Raw genomic sequence first — 16,710 nt, 5'->3', positions numbered from 1 at the left:
GAAGCTGAAACTAACATACCATTGTAAAGCAATTATACTCCAATAAAGATGTTAAAAAATAAATAAATAAATTAATTAATTAATTAAAAAAAAATCAGATTAAAAAAGGGCCTAAGACTTTGATTTTAATGAGAAGAGAGCATTGGACCACAGGAAGAAGCCACATTCCTTGCCCATGAGCTTCCTCACAGCTGCCCTGTTGGATATGCTGCATACCCACCCCAGCAGCTGAGCTCTCCCACCTGCATTCTGTGGCTCAGCTTGCCCTGGAAAGCCCTCTCCCCTTTCCCTGTCACCTCCCTCATCCCTAACCCATAGCCACCTGATAAAATATTTCCCATTCCTAAAGGTCCAGTCCAAATCCCTTGAAAAAACTTCCTTGGGTCCCCCTGGGGATGCAAGCACGCACGCGCGCGCGCGCACACACACACACACACCAATGCTCACAGATATAGACCCTGCCCATCAGCAAGGGTCTTTCTGATTCTCTGCCTGCTGATCCTGTATGCAGAAGGCCACCAGGATGGAAGGTGTGAGGCTGTGGGCATTTAGAAACAAGGTCAGAAGCTGTCCTGGCAGTTTAGATAGCTCTGGGGTTGAGCGATTCTGATGATGTCTGTGATGGTGAAGGTCCAGGGTAGAAACGCTATTAGGGCAGATGCCTGGGGCACTGCGGTGTTTACATCTGGGCACATTGACTCTCGAAGTTAAATGTGAATTTGAATGGGATACAAATAATGTTTGTTGAGGATCTTGTACACACCCGGTATTGTGTTAGGTGCTTTCACATAGCTTTTTTTTAAACACCTCTGATGTTTCTTCCTTTAAAAAAAAAAAAAAATTATGTATTTTGGCTGCACCAGGTCTTAGTTGCGGCACATGGGATCTTTGTTGCAGCCTGTGGGATCTTTAGTTGTGGCATGCAAACTCTTAGTTGCAGCATGCAGGCTTCTTAGTTTCAGCATGAGAACTCTTAGTTGTGGCATGCACGTGGGATCTAGTTCCCTGACCAGGGATCAAACCCGAGCCCCCTGCACTGGGAGAACGGAGTCTTACCCACTGGACCACCAGGAAAGTCCCTCACAGAGTTTTTAGGTAGAGAGATAGTGTAATTAGTCATCCAAACAGGGACGCTTTTAAGAGTGGAAGTACGTACCATTGATAAATACTCCAGGACAATGGGTATAAACCAGAACTGCCCTGGGCAAGCCGAAACTTTCAACCATCCTTTCTACAGATCACACTTTGTACATTCTTTTGGTAACCCTTGACGCAACTTGTAAGTCTATATTTATCAGTATTTACTTGTTTAATGCTTATTCTCCCACTAGATTGTAAGAGTTAGGGTTTTGTTCACTATTACGACTACAATGCCTGGTAGTTAGAAACTACCTGATAAATATTTGTGGAAAAAGGAAGGAAAGAATGGAGTAAGATTCTGGGCAGGGGGGCGGGGAAGAGAGGAAGAGACGGAGGGATCCAGGGTCCTGGTCCAGGTCAGCTTGGCTCTGATGTTAGTGTTCTACATCCTTGCTGGGGGCGTAAAGGAGTGGGCTTTCGGGAAGAAGGCAGCTCCCACAACTCGCTCAGCATCCTAGTGTGTTTACCAAGGTCCAACCAGGTGATGATCCATCTGGTCATAGCACAAAGATATCCTAATCCCTCTGAAGCTCGGCCTTGCCTGATCTGTATTCTGTAACAGGATCGAGTGCCCAGTTGCCTGGGAGCAAATCAATGACTTCAGATTGATGATGGCAACGGCAGGCTGATGCCTCTTCTCTTTAGCAAACTTGACGCCCTCCCTTCTGTTCCTCCCCCCGTTCTCTCCTCGGGGATTCACCTAAAACACCACTTTTTTCTGAGGCCCCCACTCTGTCACTTCTCCTGCCTCGTGTCTTTTCTTTGATCGTGCCTCGTTGTCCCCTCTGTAAATAGCTCTTTTGTATCTATAAACCATGTTACAGTGGGCATAACAGGATTTGCCATGTTCAATCCAATGCAACTCAACAAAGAGTTATTGAATAGCTATTATCAGCCAGATCAGAAAAAAAGGTAGGGGCTGTCTGTCCTCTTTTAATAAGAAGGTGGCAGAAGAAGGAGGTGTCATGATTCTATCAGGGAAACTACAGTTAACACCGAGGTCTGGGGGACGGAACCCAGCTGACAACAGACACCTCCTGAGCAATTCAGAAGCAGCATTTCTCTGCCAGAAAAGGTGGTCAGGATGGATCAAAAGTTCAGGGTAATAACGGGGTTTGGAGAGTATAGCTAACACCTTCTTTTGTAGACAAGGAGGGATGAATTGGAGAAGGAAGCAGATATACTAAAGCTATGGCTACGTAAGCCCTGACAGCAAGTGGGTTATAAAAAGACCTAGGGAAGCAAAGATCACAGAGGAAGATAAAAATGGCAGTTGAGTTAACTACTTTGCACCTAAGGTCTTTCTTACTTTTTCATTAATCCTTTGCTCTAATATATACATTTGTTTTTATGTACACAATTCTGCCTGGTCAATACATACTGCTCCTTAATTTAGGATATTCTTGTTGGTATCTTCAAAGAGAGTGAGTAGAATGAGGTACACAGGTGCATCATTGAAATACCCCAACTCTGGGACTTTTGCTGTGTTAGCAATCACTGTCTCTCACCTGATGGCAGTCAAGGGGTCATAAATCACAATCATCAATGTAAGGCCAACTGGCCCGAGGCAGGGGAACACAATCAGATTCACAGGTTGCATCAGACCGAAATTCTCCAGACCACCCGGTTCCAGAAACTGCCCTGGAGACATTCCGGACCACCCAGTTCCAGGAACTGACCTGGGGACTTTGAACCCAGCCCAGCCTTCCAGCCTTTTGAGGGGCGGGACTAACGGTCCCCCAGGATACCCGAAAAGACCACCAAATAAGGAATACCCTGCGCCCTCCCGGATTCACCACACCCCTTTCCCTTCTTCCCCTATAAAATCTTGCCTGACCCTCACCCAGGGGCGACTTCTCTGGTCCCTTTCTCTCGGACCAGTGAACCTCGCCCGGGAGCGCTCCCTCATGAAGCTCACTTGAAGCTTTCCTCTGTTTCGCGGTGCCGTCTGTTAAGATCCGACCTTACAATCAATGTTGGAAGAGACTCACTCAGACGTAGTCGCACTATAATGTCTTCCAAACAATTGAGTCTCCTCCATGCACTATTTTTGCCAGTGTCATTTAGCTTCAAGTTGAACACTTTTAGTAAGGCCAAGTTCACAGGTCACACACCCCCTCCATCCTCAGGCAGCTCTAATGGTTAAGGAGTTTTATTTCTCTATCGACCTTACCTCTTGCTTTGGCCTCCCCCTGGAAGATGTCTGACTATCCTCCTTCACAACTCTTCAGACAGAATGATGGTGGTCGGCCTCCTTTCTTCTCTAAGCTATGAAACGCCAATGTCTTCTCCTATTTCTCACAAAGTCATATCCCTGTGAGCAAACTCAGTGTGGACATCCCCATTCCCCTTCTTTCTGGAATAGCAGGCCCTCTTCTCAAGGAGCAGATTCATCACTACCATCACACACCCCAAGGTCAACTACATGATTCCAGCGAGGCTGTCCTGTCCTTACATATCCTTGCCTCTTGGGCCACAGTTGCCCTGCCCAGAGGTGGCCGTGTCCTCCAGTTCCTGCCCAGAGGAACTCCAGTCCCTCCTGGAACTGGAACTAGAATATGAGAGTGAGTCACTCTCTAGTGGGGGGACCACTGGATGTGACAGTTGACACAAGCTCCCTAGAGATGCAGGAGGCCAGCTACAGTCTTCAACTGTATAGGAGGCTCTGGGACTCTTCTAAAAACTTCTCTATTCTGTGTAAACTGGTTCAAGTTGTATTTCTTTCGCTTGTAACCCAAGAGCCCTGATAAATGTGCTCTAGTATATTTCCTCCACCCCACGAGATCTCCACAACTGAAGCCAGTATTCATGAGGGGTGGGGAGGCACTTGTCCAAGTCAGAGAAGAGACCAGCAGGCCTAGTCCCTCCCGGGTTTTGGCCCTGAATTCCTACTTTGCAGGTCCTAGTGGGCTTTCCCAGTACAACACTGCCCTTTCCCAGATCAAGCCATAAGACCAGCAGCTGCAGAGGGGGTTCAGGTACTCACTGGGTCGTTGTACATCTGAATGATGAGCTGTTTCACCCCATGCAGGGTGGGGTGGGCCCATGGAGAGGGATCCAGCCAGTGACGGTTGAGGTCGAACCCCATCAGAGAGCACCTAGGCAGTACCCAGAGTCAGAGTCAGTACAGGAGCAGTCATTATGTCACTTACCTAGCACATGTTTGTTTGTTTGTTTTTTGCCAGAGACAGTGCTGAGCATTTAACACGTGTTAATTCAGGCACTTTCAACAACCCTATGAGGTCACTATTATTATAATTCCTCCTTTACGGAAGAAGAAACTGAGTCACGGAGAGGTTCAAACATATTTCTGCGGAGCAGTCTCACTTCAGTGTCCATGAGACCACAGACGCATGCGCATCTCCAATACAGGGCCAGAAGGAAGGCTCAGGCCTAAACCATCGCTTTCCCCACTGTTCCTCTCTGTCTCACACCCACAGCCAATCCATTGTGTCTACCTTCAAAATATACTCAGAACCCAGCACTTTTTATCACCTCCACGGCTATCACCTTGAGCTTGGACCAAGGTCCGGAGTACTGTAATAATCTCTTACCTGGTCTTGTTTCCACCCTTGCATCATCCTACCCCACCTCTCACCCTACATACCCTCCCCCTTTTCCACACAACACCCAGGGTGATCCTATTAAAACATGTCTGATGGTGTCCCTTCTCTGCTCAAATGGTTCTCTGCTAGATGCAGAGTAAGAACCAAAGCCCTTACCACCAGCTACAAGTGCCCATGTGGTCCACCCGTTATCTTCTCTCACTTCAGCTCCTAACACGGTCACTCCTGCTTCTTCTGTGCCAGGTTCTGGCCTCTTACTGTTCCTCCAACAAACTGAGTGCTTCCAGCCCAGGGGCTCTCGTACAGGCTGTCCCCTCTGCCTGGAAGCCTCTTCCTCCAGGTAGCCGAGTGATTCGTTCTCACTTAGTGCCAGTCTTTGCTCACAGGTCACCTGCTCAGTGAGGGCTACCCTTCCCACCTTCTCCACAATTTCCCATGGGCACATTAATTACTTCACCAGGGCAAGTGGGACCGTGACCTCTGGTCTCCTCCTATCCCTCTTCCTTCCCTTTTTTCCTCCAGATGGACTCAAAGCCTTGCTTGTCCTTGGAAAGATGCACCACCCCCAGGTCTCTGGGCCCCCGCTTCCCTCTGCTGGGCCTTTGCACACTGTAGGCTTTCTCCAGGCCAGCCCAGGCTGAGGGACAACTCCAGAAACCCTGTTCTTGCGCACAACTCAAACCACCGCATCCATCCTCTTCCTGTCCCCAGAATGTCTCCCACACAGATCTGACAATCTTGCCTTCTTGATCAAGATTCAGCTATGGGGGCTTCCCTGGTGGTGCAGTGGTTGAGAGTCCGCCTGCCGATGCAGGGGACACGGGTTCGTGCCCCGGTCCGGGAGGATCCCACATGCCACGGAGCGGCTGGGCCTGTGAGCCATGGCCGCTGAGCCTGCGCGTCCGGAGCCTGTGCTCCGCAACGGGAGAGGCCACAACAGTGAGAGGTCCGTGTACCGCAAAAAAAAAAAAAAAAAAAAAAAAAAAAAGATTCATCTATGATTCTCCATCACCTATAGGATAAAATTCTGCTCTTCACAGATTTTTAACCAGATTCAAAACTGATGAACTTTTTGCCAAATTGTTCCCCCCTTCTTGGCCCAAATTGTCCCCCTTTTCTTTTCTATCCCTTCCATCCCATCTTATTTTACTATTTTACCCATCCCTACTTATTTTCCCAACCCCTCTATTTCCTTAAGTAATAAAACTCAACCCCCTCTCAGCTTGTTACATTTACATCCCCACTGCTCATCTTACTCAGAAAAATAAAGGATTCTACCGAGGACCCCTCCTTCAAGGTGGTTGGGGTGTTGCTGGGGAGTAAATAATAATAATTTCCTCCATCACTTAAAGTAAGCTGGCTGGGAACCCTGTGGGAGAATAACTGATGTTTCGTGGGGACACATAGGGAAAGGCTTCACTGAGGAAAAACCATTTGAGTTGGGTCTTGCTGAATGAATAGAATTTTTCCAGGTGTTGGGGGCAGAAGGAAAAGTGTAAGCAAAAAGGGAACTGTGAAGCCACCCCGGCTATTGGGGGAATGGTGGACAATTTGATTTGACTGAATCACAGAGTACTATGTATGTATGTAGTGAAGAGGTGGTGATGGTGAGCTGTAAAGGGAGTGGGAGGGGAAATGTAAGGGCCTCGAATGTCCGGCATGGAGGTTCACTGTTTCGTCTTTGCATTGCTATACTTAGATGAATTGGGGGCTGGTGTTGGCTTCTCACTGATGGCGGAGTGGGGACAGAAACAGTCATATGCAGGTTACAACAGCATCATCACCACAGTCAAGGGGTCACAGTCAGCAGACATTACTTTGTCCCAAGAATTAAGTACTTTACTAAGTGTGAAATACTTTATCTATGTCAACCTTATGAGGGAGGTACTATTATTAGTCCCATTTTGCAGATGTGGAAACTGAAGCACAGAGGGTTATAAACAACTTGCTTGAGAGAAGGGGTGATGTCAGGATCGGTTTACAAGCAGTCTGATATTCCGTGCTCACAAGAAACATAGTCTAACAGGAGAAAGAAGATCTGCTCACAGGCTTACGTACATTTATAATCCAGGACCATGTTATGAGGATTAAGTGAGGACAAGCTTAAGTTAGCACACGTTCTGGCACATAATAGCAGATCAAAAATGTTATGTTGTTGTTTCCTTGTACTTTATCATTGTTTTGTGCTACATGCTATATAAGTGGCACAGACTAATCGGTCTGTGGTCCATCAGGGGCTGGAGTGGGCAGCAGACAGCAGTGGTCAGGGATGACCTCCTGGCTTTCTCCCCAGTCTGGAAATCAGGCAGATCTAAGTTCACATCCATGCTCTGTTCCCTCTTAATGTAGTAGGCATTTGCCCATTTTCTTTGGGGAATTCCTAGCATCTAACTCTGTGATTAGATGGGGCAGCATTAGGGAGAGTTCGCTCCTCCATCATTAAAAGATGATGACACGGTGGCGGTGCCTTTTCTCTTACCCCAGAAGAGAGATGGGCCCAATGACTTGGCGTCCAGGGCAGCGGCAGGAAACCCAGACTCAGGCAACAGCTACTTCTGTCCAGCACTTAAATTTGGACTAGGTGATGCCACGCTGGGAGCTGGGTCATACAGCAGTGCTACCGTGGAAGAGAGATAGATTATTCCTGCCAACAGCCAATTTTTCTGCCCTCCAGAGCTACTCTGTTAATTAGTTGTTTTCCAAGTCTGGTCTTCCAGCTTCTGCTTCATTCTGTAAGCCCCTTCCTATAAATTCCATTTTTGCTTAAGTGGCGGAGTCAGTTCCTGTTTCTTTAACTGAGAGCATCCCTAACCATATGGCTCTGTGGGCTAATTTATAGAAAATTCCAGCAGGCCCCTATATTGCCCACTTCCCGATGGCTGGTTACCAAGGAGACAAAACCATTGGTCTGGGTGCTGTTCCCAGAGAGCTCTTCCAGCCCGCACTGAGCATCTAAAAATTTGGAAGGGAACATTGTCGTTGATGACAGGACTTAATCATAAACTGTATCCTTTGAGATGGTTAGCTTACCTACCTCTCCCTCTTCCAAACAAGAATGTCCTCAACAAAGTCTTGGCCGAGTCACCAGGCTGTTCCATGACACCTCCAGGACCTGGTACTCACCACCTCCCCAGGCAGCTTATCCAATTCTTGGACAGCTCTGTTAAGAAAGTCTTCCTTCTCTTTAGCTGAAATTTGTCTTCTGGTGACTTCACCCATCAGTCTCAGTCTTTCCCCACGGAGTCACACAGAGCAATGAGGCTACGTTGGGAAGGCCAGAAGCTTTGGGAGTCAGTTAGGCTTAAGTTTTGGCTGTACTCCTTACCAGCTATGTGACCTTTTTAAAATTTCTTTTTTTAAAACCCCTCTGGGCTTCCGTTTTATCATATGTAAAATGAGGATAACATCCTCGACCTTCTGGATTGCATACGTGAACTAGTGTCTGTAAATGGCCCAGCAGAATCCTCAGACAGAATGAATATTGAATAAATGGTAGCCAGTGATGGCAGTGGCAGTGGTGGTGACTGTGGTATCGTTGAAATTGTCTAAACCTAAATATCTTCTACTCCAGGAAGGCTTGCTGACTTCCTCTCCGCAAATGTGGGATGGGTGCTTTTCCTCTGCTCCTGGCATCCACTGCTCCCACATCGGAGTGGCTACAGCACAAGATAGAGTAATTATTGAGTCTGTCTTCCCCACTGGACCATGAATTCCTCAAGTGCAAGGATGATGTCTTATTTGTGTTTGTACTCCTGTGCCTGACAAAGAGCCTGGACTACAGTAGACGTTAAAGACTTAGTTGTTGAATGAACATTTCATTCTTTCCCAAGCATTTTCCTATCTCATATGATACGGTTCTCACAACCATCCAGCCACACAGGTGGATTGCGTTTTTCAAGTGGGAGCATTGAGGGCCAGAGAGGGTAAGGTAAGCCATTCCTCCAAGGTCGCCTAACCTGTACTCCACAGGGTCCAGACTGGAATCCAGGTGTCCTGGCCCTGGGCTCCATGGTCTTCACACCTGGCCATACTGCTTCCAGGAAGCCTCTCTGATTCAAAAAAGTGAGATTTGAAACTGAAGGAAAAGTGTTATTGGTGAGAGATCCTGAAAGATCCACTCCTTGATCCAGCCTACAGATGAAAGCAGAGTATGGCTGGTGATTCAAAGACAGCTCAATCCCCAAGAATCCTGGAGCTCTTCAGAAGCTAAAGCATTTGCGGAACTCTGAAATCAGTAGTACCTGTGCTGGGTTTTTCTGAGATGATTTTTAAAGACTGCTTCTATTGGCAACCAGTCTATCAGTAGAAAGAGTGCTATTTATTGAAGAAAACGTCTTAGTAAAGTTGCAGGAGCCCTGGCTAGGGGCTGGGGGACAGCCCTCACCTCTAATATCTATATCATCTTGGGAAAGTCACCTCCCTCCCCTGGGCTCCATGCTCTTCTCTGTAAAACGAGGGTGTTATACTTCACTCATGGAGGACTCTTCCAGCTCTCTCATTAAGTGATTCAAAAGCATCAATAATTGGACTTTACCTCCAATGTTAGGGACTTGGAGGAAGCATACGTTTTGAATAAAGTGAAGTTGAAATACAAGGAGAACAAAATATTCTAGAAAAACGATTGATACAGTTTTTAAAAGAAATGCCAAATAGTTAAGCGTTACCAATATCTTAACATTAATTACATGCATTTTCCAACATTTGAGATTTGCATCAGACCCAGTCCTTGCCTCTAGGAGCTCTCACATTGCTCAGAGCTTTGAAGAGAAGATGGGAGTTTGCCAAAGTCAAGACATGAGAGAGCATGCCAGGCAGAGTTCATGGTATGTGCGAAGTGAGGGAAGTAGAGAGCTTGGAAATTCTATGTATTTCTAACAGTGTTATGCTTGTGTTTTGTGCTGTGTCCTTCCCTGGGCTATAGGCACTGGGAAGGTACTGCTGGTGCAGGTTCTTACTCTTCAGTGGTTTCAGCTGCCTAAAGACAGGGGAATGGACAAGATGACCTCCAGATGCCCGGCTCTCACCCCTATGGTTGCCACTTTAGGGTCCCTTAGTATGAAATCTGGGGTCTCTGCTCTGGGCCTGTGTCTCCTTGGTCCTCCACTATTCTGCTATTTATTTTCAAGGTAAAATTTCTGCATGAGCTCAAAATCAGGACCCATGTTCTGACATGAGTGGGGCTATCTATGGTACCAAGAATCTTGAATATTTGACATTAGGACCATTCTAGAAAATCCAAATTTATGAAAGTCAAGTTTATATATAACTTCTTCCTCTTGAGTTGGAGATACTCTTGAGTATCTTTTCTTTCTTCTTCCAAACGGTGAGCCCAATGAGGCCAGGGAATATGTCTGTGTCATCTTGCCTACCTCCACTCCAACTTCCCTACTATAGACTGAGGTGCTGAGAAGGTTCAATATATCTATTGCATAAATAGATTATTGAATAGATGCACAAGTGCATGAACAAATACCCTGAAGGTTTGTAAACAAGGTTTAGATAATTACTTGAAGACATATTTTGAAAAGTATTTAAGCACTTGTTACATGCTAGACACTCTCACAATAGCCAAGTGAGGTAGGTAGTATTTATCCCCATTTTATAAATGAGCAAATAAAATCCAAGAGAGATGTGACTTTGAGAAGGTCACTTGACAGCTACTAGAATATAGAGCTGGGATTCAAACCCAGGTCTTACTGAACCCAGTGACCCTTTGGGGTCCCCCCAGCCATCAAGGAGGCTATGTGATCCAGTTGCTAGGCTACTCCTCTGTCTGCTCTTCCAGTATTTCTCTCCTTCTCTTCTGCCCAATGGCAGGGATACATGGTTCCAGAGAACATTATTTAAATGGCAAATAAATAGCTCCATCTTGTGAAGGGCATTGTGCCTCATTCCCGTTGCAATAATGGCAACTGGAATGAGAGCAATGATTTTAACTCCCCTCCTTGTGATTTCCTTTTCATATCCTCTAAAGGGTAGAGAAAAAGGCAGTTTGCTGCCTCCAGGTCAGTCTTGTCCTGAGCACGGCAGGGCTGTGTGCTCCTGGAAGGGTGGCGTTGACAAGTGGAGATGTATGGGGCACACATGCAATCGTCCCTCAAACGCAGCAGTTTTTCAGCATTATCAATGAGCTGCATTGGATTAAGTATATTTGCACCAAAAGCAAAATAAATATTGCTTTATTTAATGCCACTAAGAGGTTGGGATTCAATTGCCCTTGGCCTGAGGCACCTTTCAGCTCTATTGATTGGCCGGTGTCAGGATGCCAGACAAGCTGTCATCAACAGCTCCTGCAAAATGCTTAGCAGGTGGGCTGGGCTCTGCTGTGGTGGAGACAGAGGGGAGCGGGCAGTGTCCTTTGTCTCAAACACACACACAAGGGATAATTATAACAATCACCTCCCCATCACCACCACCGAGATATTTAAAGCATTTCCCTCACATTCCTTCTTAGATGATCGCAGCAAGGATATGACCCAGGCTGTGGAGGCAGAGAAGGAGGATGAATAATTACATAGGTTCCAATTCAGAAGGATTTGGGTTTGAGTCCCAGATCGACCACTGCGTAGTTTTATGACCTTGGACAAATTCATGTTTTGCTCAAAGACCTAAAAGCACTGGGAGGGCAGAGACTAAATCAATTTCATTTGCCATCCAGTCTTCAGTGTTAGCCCAGTGTCAGGTACACAGCCAACTCGCAGTTAACTGAAGAAATGGAAATAAACAGAAAGGTTAAGTAATTTGCCCCTAGCTCAGCAAGGACCAGGGACAGAGGCAGGACTTGAACCTGGCGTGCCCAGCTCTAAAGCCGATGCTCTTAACCATCACTCTATTCTCTCTTAGCAGCCCTGGGTGTCAGCTCAGGGCCTGATAGAGGGACTCATGTGAGGTGAGGGGTGGATGCCACACCCTTAATTTTTTTTTTTAATAAATTTATTTATTTTTGGCTGCGTTGGGTCTTTGTTGTTGCGTGCGGGCTTTTTCTAGTTCTGGCAGCGGGGGCTACTCTGCGTTGTGGTGTGTGGGCTTCTCATTGCGGTGGCTTCTCCTGTTGCGGAACACGGGCTTTAGGCAGGTGGGCTTCAGTAGTTGTGGCTCTCAGGCTCTAGAAAACAGGCTCAGTAGTTGTGGCGCATGGGCTTAGTTGCTCCGCGGCATGTGGGATCTTCCAGGGCCAGGGCTCGAACCCGTGTCCCCTGCATTGGCAGGCAGATTCTTAACCACTGCACCACCAGGGAAGTCCCAACACCCTTAATTTTTAAATGGGGAAACTGGCTCTCAAATAGGACCTAGCACAAAAGGTACCTTTATGCAAATTGACAAAAGGTGCCCCCCTCCCCCACCGCCGCCCTGCGCCAGGCTGACAATTTAGAAACAGGTGCCCCTTCTGGGTGGGTGAAGTACAAAATGATGTCACTTGTTCTGGCCAGACGTGGGGTCTGGAGCAGAGTCGCAGCCCACCTTGACCCCCTGACCAGGAGCCTTTGTGCAGTGCACAAATTGCATGTCCATGGGAGGAGGCCCTGGACGTGCCCAAGGTTCATAGCAGAGCCAGGATGAGCACTCAGGGTTCCGACCTCCAAGGATCAGCATGGTCTTGACCCTGTAGTGGTGGTCTTGACCCTGTCGTGGTGGTCCTTCTGGCAAGGTGGTAGGATTGGGGAAGGGGGTGATGAGACCACACCTGGGGAAGGGGTCATCTCTACCACTAGACTCCCTGGGGCCTTTTCTCCTGGAGCTTATTCCTGGTGGACAAGGAGAACCGTCATTGGAGCGCCCTCTCCCTTCCCGTGGAGACTGTGTGCTCCGGGATTCAGCCCCCTCCTTTCCGGCTCCTGCTGGTCAGCAACAAACACCCGGGCTTGGGGGGATTTCCACCCTGAGGCTTAAAGCCATTTTGAGAGCCAGTCACCGAATGGAAGGACCCAAGATTCCATAAAACCCAATCTCCCCATTTCAAAGATGGGGAAAGTGAGGCCAAGGTCACACAGCTATGTAAGGATAGAGTTGAAAGTCCATTCCAGAACTACTGGATTATTTTTTTCTCTGTAAGAACACTTACAAAGAGTAAAAAGAACCATTTTAAAGGCCCAAGGGGGCACGTTTTCTAAAGGAGTGTACAGTACTGGCCCTTGGGGCTAGGAAGGCTATTTCCATTCCTTTAATGAAAAGAGGCAGAGGAAGCATAAGGGAAAGACAAGTCCTTTAGGTCTTCACAGATCTGGGCGCTGGCGAGACCCTTGCCCACCTGGTCGGAGCCTGAGAAGCGGCGTAGGTTGTGAGTGTGGACTCCAGAGCCACACTGCCTGGGTAAGACCCTGGAGGGCCCGTGGATTAGCTGGTGGCTTAACCTCTCTGTGCCTCAGCCCTGATCTGCAAAATGTGGATTCCGCCTACCTCAGAGGGTTGTTAAAGGGATGAAATGAGATCAGCCGTGTAAATGCTGGGGACACCGTCTTGCTTGACATAAGCGCTATACACGTGTTAGCTGGTCTTATGGTTTCATCTTGCTATGACACTCAGGGTCCTCCACAAACTAGTCCCAACTTATTCCTTAAGCTTCTTGCATCATGTCCCCCAACCTGTACACCATGCAAGGCTTGCACATTATATGTCCTATGAGCTAGTTACAAAAAGGCACACCCTTCTGCGGGCTGGTGCAACATCTCCAAGTGGCAAGGCTCGTCAGCCTCCATCTCCTCTCTTAGCCTTTGTGGAGTGTGTGAACCTGCACCATAGGCTGCAGTCCTGACCATGTGCACTAGCCACGCCAGACCACCTGGTAGTGGGCTCAGGGCTCCTGTTCACTCGGGGTTCAGGCAGCAGGGCTCAGAGGCTGAGCACTTGGGCTTCGAGTCAGCTCTCTGGTTTTGACTCCTGGATCTCCCTCACATGGGACCTTGGGCAAGTGAGTTCACTGCTCTATGTGCTTCAATTTCCTTGTCTGTAAACTGAGGATAATATTAGAACCTACTTCATAGTTTCATGAAGTTTCATAGTTTGCTTTCAATCCCAATGGGGACTTTTAGTCCCCAGGAATCAGGAGAATGGCTCTTCATCTCCATCCCCTCGCATCCTCTTCCCAAGGGAGGGGATGGAACTTATCTGACGGGTCAACCTGATACAAGGAGCAGAGACTGTTGGGCCTGGCCCTCCTGGCACAGCTTGTTTGGATCTGTGACCCTGCAGGGAGGGTCCGTTCTGTCCTCCTCTCCTCCACTCGGTGTGTCTTCTGGGAGGCAGCTTCCTTCCCACTCAGCTTGTGGCTGGTGGGGAAGTTGAATTTTGGGGTGACGTATAAGGAGGTCAATTTTGGTCACAGATATAAGCCATGCCTTGCAAATTCTGCTTTTTTCAATAATAAAGCTAATATTCTGACCTCTATCTTTCTGACCCCTGTATCTCCTCCTACATTGGTGGAAGTAGGCTGAGAGTGGGAGAAAGAGCATGATGAGTTATGACCCCTACATGTCCAATGGGAATAATACATTAACAACTATTAGACTACAATGAGCTATCATCTCACACCGGTCAGAATGGCCATCATCAAAAAATCTAGAGGCAGTAAATGCTGGAGAGGGTGTGGAGAAAAGGGAACCCTCTTGCACTGCTGGTGGGAATGTGAATTGGTACAGCCACTATGGAGAACAGTATGGAGGTTCCTTAAAAAGCTACAAATAGAACGACCATACGACCCAGCAATCCCACTCCTGGGCATATACCCTGAGAAAACCATAATTCAAAAAGAGTCATGTACCAAAATGTTCATTGCAGCTCTACTTACAATAGCCCGGAGATGGAAACAACCTAAGTGCCCATCATCGGATGAACGGATAAAGAAGATGTGGCACATATATACAATGGAATATTACTCAGCCATAAAAAGAAACGAAATTGAGTTATTTGTAATGAGGTGGATGGACCTAGAGTCTGTCACACAGAGTGAAGTAAGTCAGAAAGAGAAAGACAAATACCGTATGCTAACACATATATATGGAATTTAAGAAAAAAATTGTCATGAAGAACCTAGGGGTAAGACAGGAATAAAGACACAGACCTACTGGAGAACGGACTTGAGGATATGGGGAGGGGGAAGGGTGAGCTGTGACAGGGCAAGAGAGAGGCATGGACATATATACACTAACAAACGTAAGGTAGATAGCTAGTGGGAAGCAGCCGCATAGCACAGGGAGATCAGCTCGGTACTTTGTGACCACCTGGAGGGGTGGCATAGGGAGGGTGGGAGTGAGGGAGATGCAAGAGGGAGGAGATATGGGGATATATGTATATGTATAACTGATTCACTTTGTTATAAAGCAGAAAATAACACACCATTGTAAAGCAGTTATACTCCAATAAAGATGTAAAAAAACAAAACAACAAAAAAAAGCAACTATTAGAGTAGGGTCCGACAGCTTGTATAATTCCATTAATGTTTGCATTGTTATCATCACTGTTGTTATTTAACATTATTATTCCTTTGGTAGAGAATGTGTTGCTCATCTCTTCACCCAACTAACTCCCACTCTCCTCTCAGGAGTCATCTCACCAGCGCCTCTTCCTTGAGGGCAAGCACGTGGCCAAGCCCACCTCAGATCCCTGGGGATGCTCAGGACGAAGTGTGTGCCGAGTGAGCGTTTGCGCACAGGGCAAGGCGGACAGTGGGAGATGAAGGAGGAGGAGCTTCCTGGATGCTGTGTCCGCCTTGAAGACCAGGCTAAAGAGGATAGGCTGCTTCTGATGGTCAATGGGGAGCCCCGGAAGGATCGCACATAGAGAACTGACACTATTCCAGCAGCGGTTTAGGAACTAAGACCGGGAACGATAAAGTTCTTGATTCTATCATATTGTTTTGCTCCTCCGGACTCCCCAGCCACTAATTCTGGCTTACTGTCTCCTCAGAGGCCTGTCTTCACTGTAGAATCAGTTATTAAAATCAACTCACTATCAACTCTAACTTTGAAAGGCTATTCAGCTGCTTGCGGGGACAGAGATGGGGAACTGCCTCCGTAGACATCTAGCCATCTGGCCTTTTCTGAGGAACCTGGCTGGGAAGCTCATTTGAATAATTGGTTTTAGCCGTGTGCACTCGTGGGTTAGACACCTGATTACGCTGCCTGCCCCAGTGTCCTTTCAGCCTCTGTAGAAACATCACGCAGGTTACATAAAGCGGGAGAGAGGCTCTGGGAGGTAAGGCTTTGTCTGGCCCCTGCGTCACTTGCGTTTCATCTTAAATAACTATGTGGCTCACTCCCTGTGTGACCTTGAGCAAGTTACTTAGCCTCTCTGTGGCCTGGTTTCCTCTTTGTTCAAAAAGGCAGCATGCTTTCTGCCCAGTCCATGCCTCCTTGTAAGGTTCTCAGAGGAGGTGGGGTGGGGGGGGTGAGGGCTGTGACTTAGCAGGAATGCAAGTGGAAAGATTTAGGTTGACGAGAGCTCAGTGTCAGATAGCGATGGGCATGTAGGCTGTGCCAGGAGAAATACATCCCCAGAATTAGGCTGTGGTGGTCCCTTCCTTCTCCTATGCCACTAGCTAGCTCTATGAACTTAAGGGAGTTACCTAATCTACCTATGCCTCAGTCTCCTCACAGTCTCCTCATCTGTAAAATGAGAATAATGAGAGTTGTTCTGAGAATTAAACAATCCATGCAAAACACCCAGAACAGGGTCAGGCCCAGGACGTTCAACAGATGTTAACTAGTCATCATCATCACCACCACCACTATCATCATCATCAAAAACATCAGCACCACTGTCATCGTCATCATCAATGTCATCATAACCACCACCACTATCATCATCATCAAAAACATCAGCACCACTGTCATCGTCATCATCAATGTCATCACCACCATCATCACCGTCATCATTCTCATCATTATAACTGTCCCATCCTGGACCCCATGCTGCAAATACAGACCACGACAAACATCCGGAGTATGTTCAGAGCACAGCTGTAGGGACGGGGAGAGGAATGGATTTCAGATTACATATGAAAATTTGT

The 16,710-nt window shown here is 47.3% G+C and overlaps 1 protein-coding gene across 2 annotated transcripts in view; it reads right to left on the bottom strand.

Annotated features, from left to right (window-relative positions):
• Positions 1-16,710, bottom strand: part of AGBL4 (AGBL carboxypeptidase 4) — a gene marked incomplete at both ends in the record, with an annotated part of 1,409,253 nt that overhangs the window by 115,178 nt on the left and 1,277,365 nt on the right. For both annotated transcript variants that reach the window (XM_082661428.1, XM_082661429.1), the window contains one exon: positions 4,127-4,238. In XM_082661428.1, the coding sequence (XP_082517554.1) occupies positions 4,127-4,238 (112 nt within the window). The remainder of the gene's footprint in view (positions 1-4,126; positions 4,239-16,710) is intronic.

This window comes from Grampus griseus (genome assembly GCF_964374135.1).
Source record: "Grampus griseus genome assembly, chromosome: 1".
NCBI lineage: Eukaryota > Metazoa > Chordata > Mammalia > Artiodactyla > Delphinidae > Grampus > Grampus griseus.
Note: the sequence above shows the minus strand (reverse complement) of the source record. Positions and strands in the feature narration are given on the sequence as shown.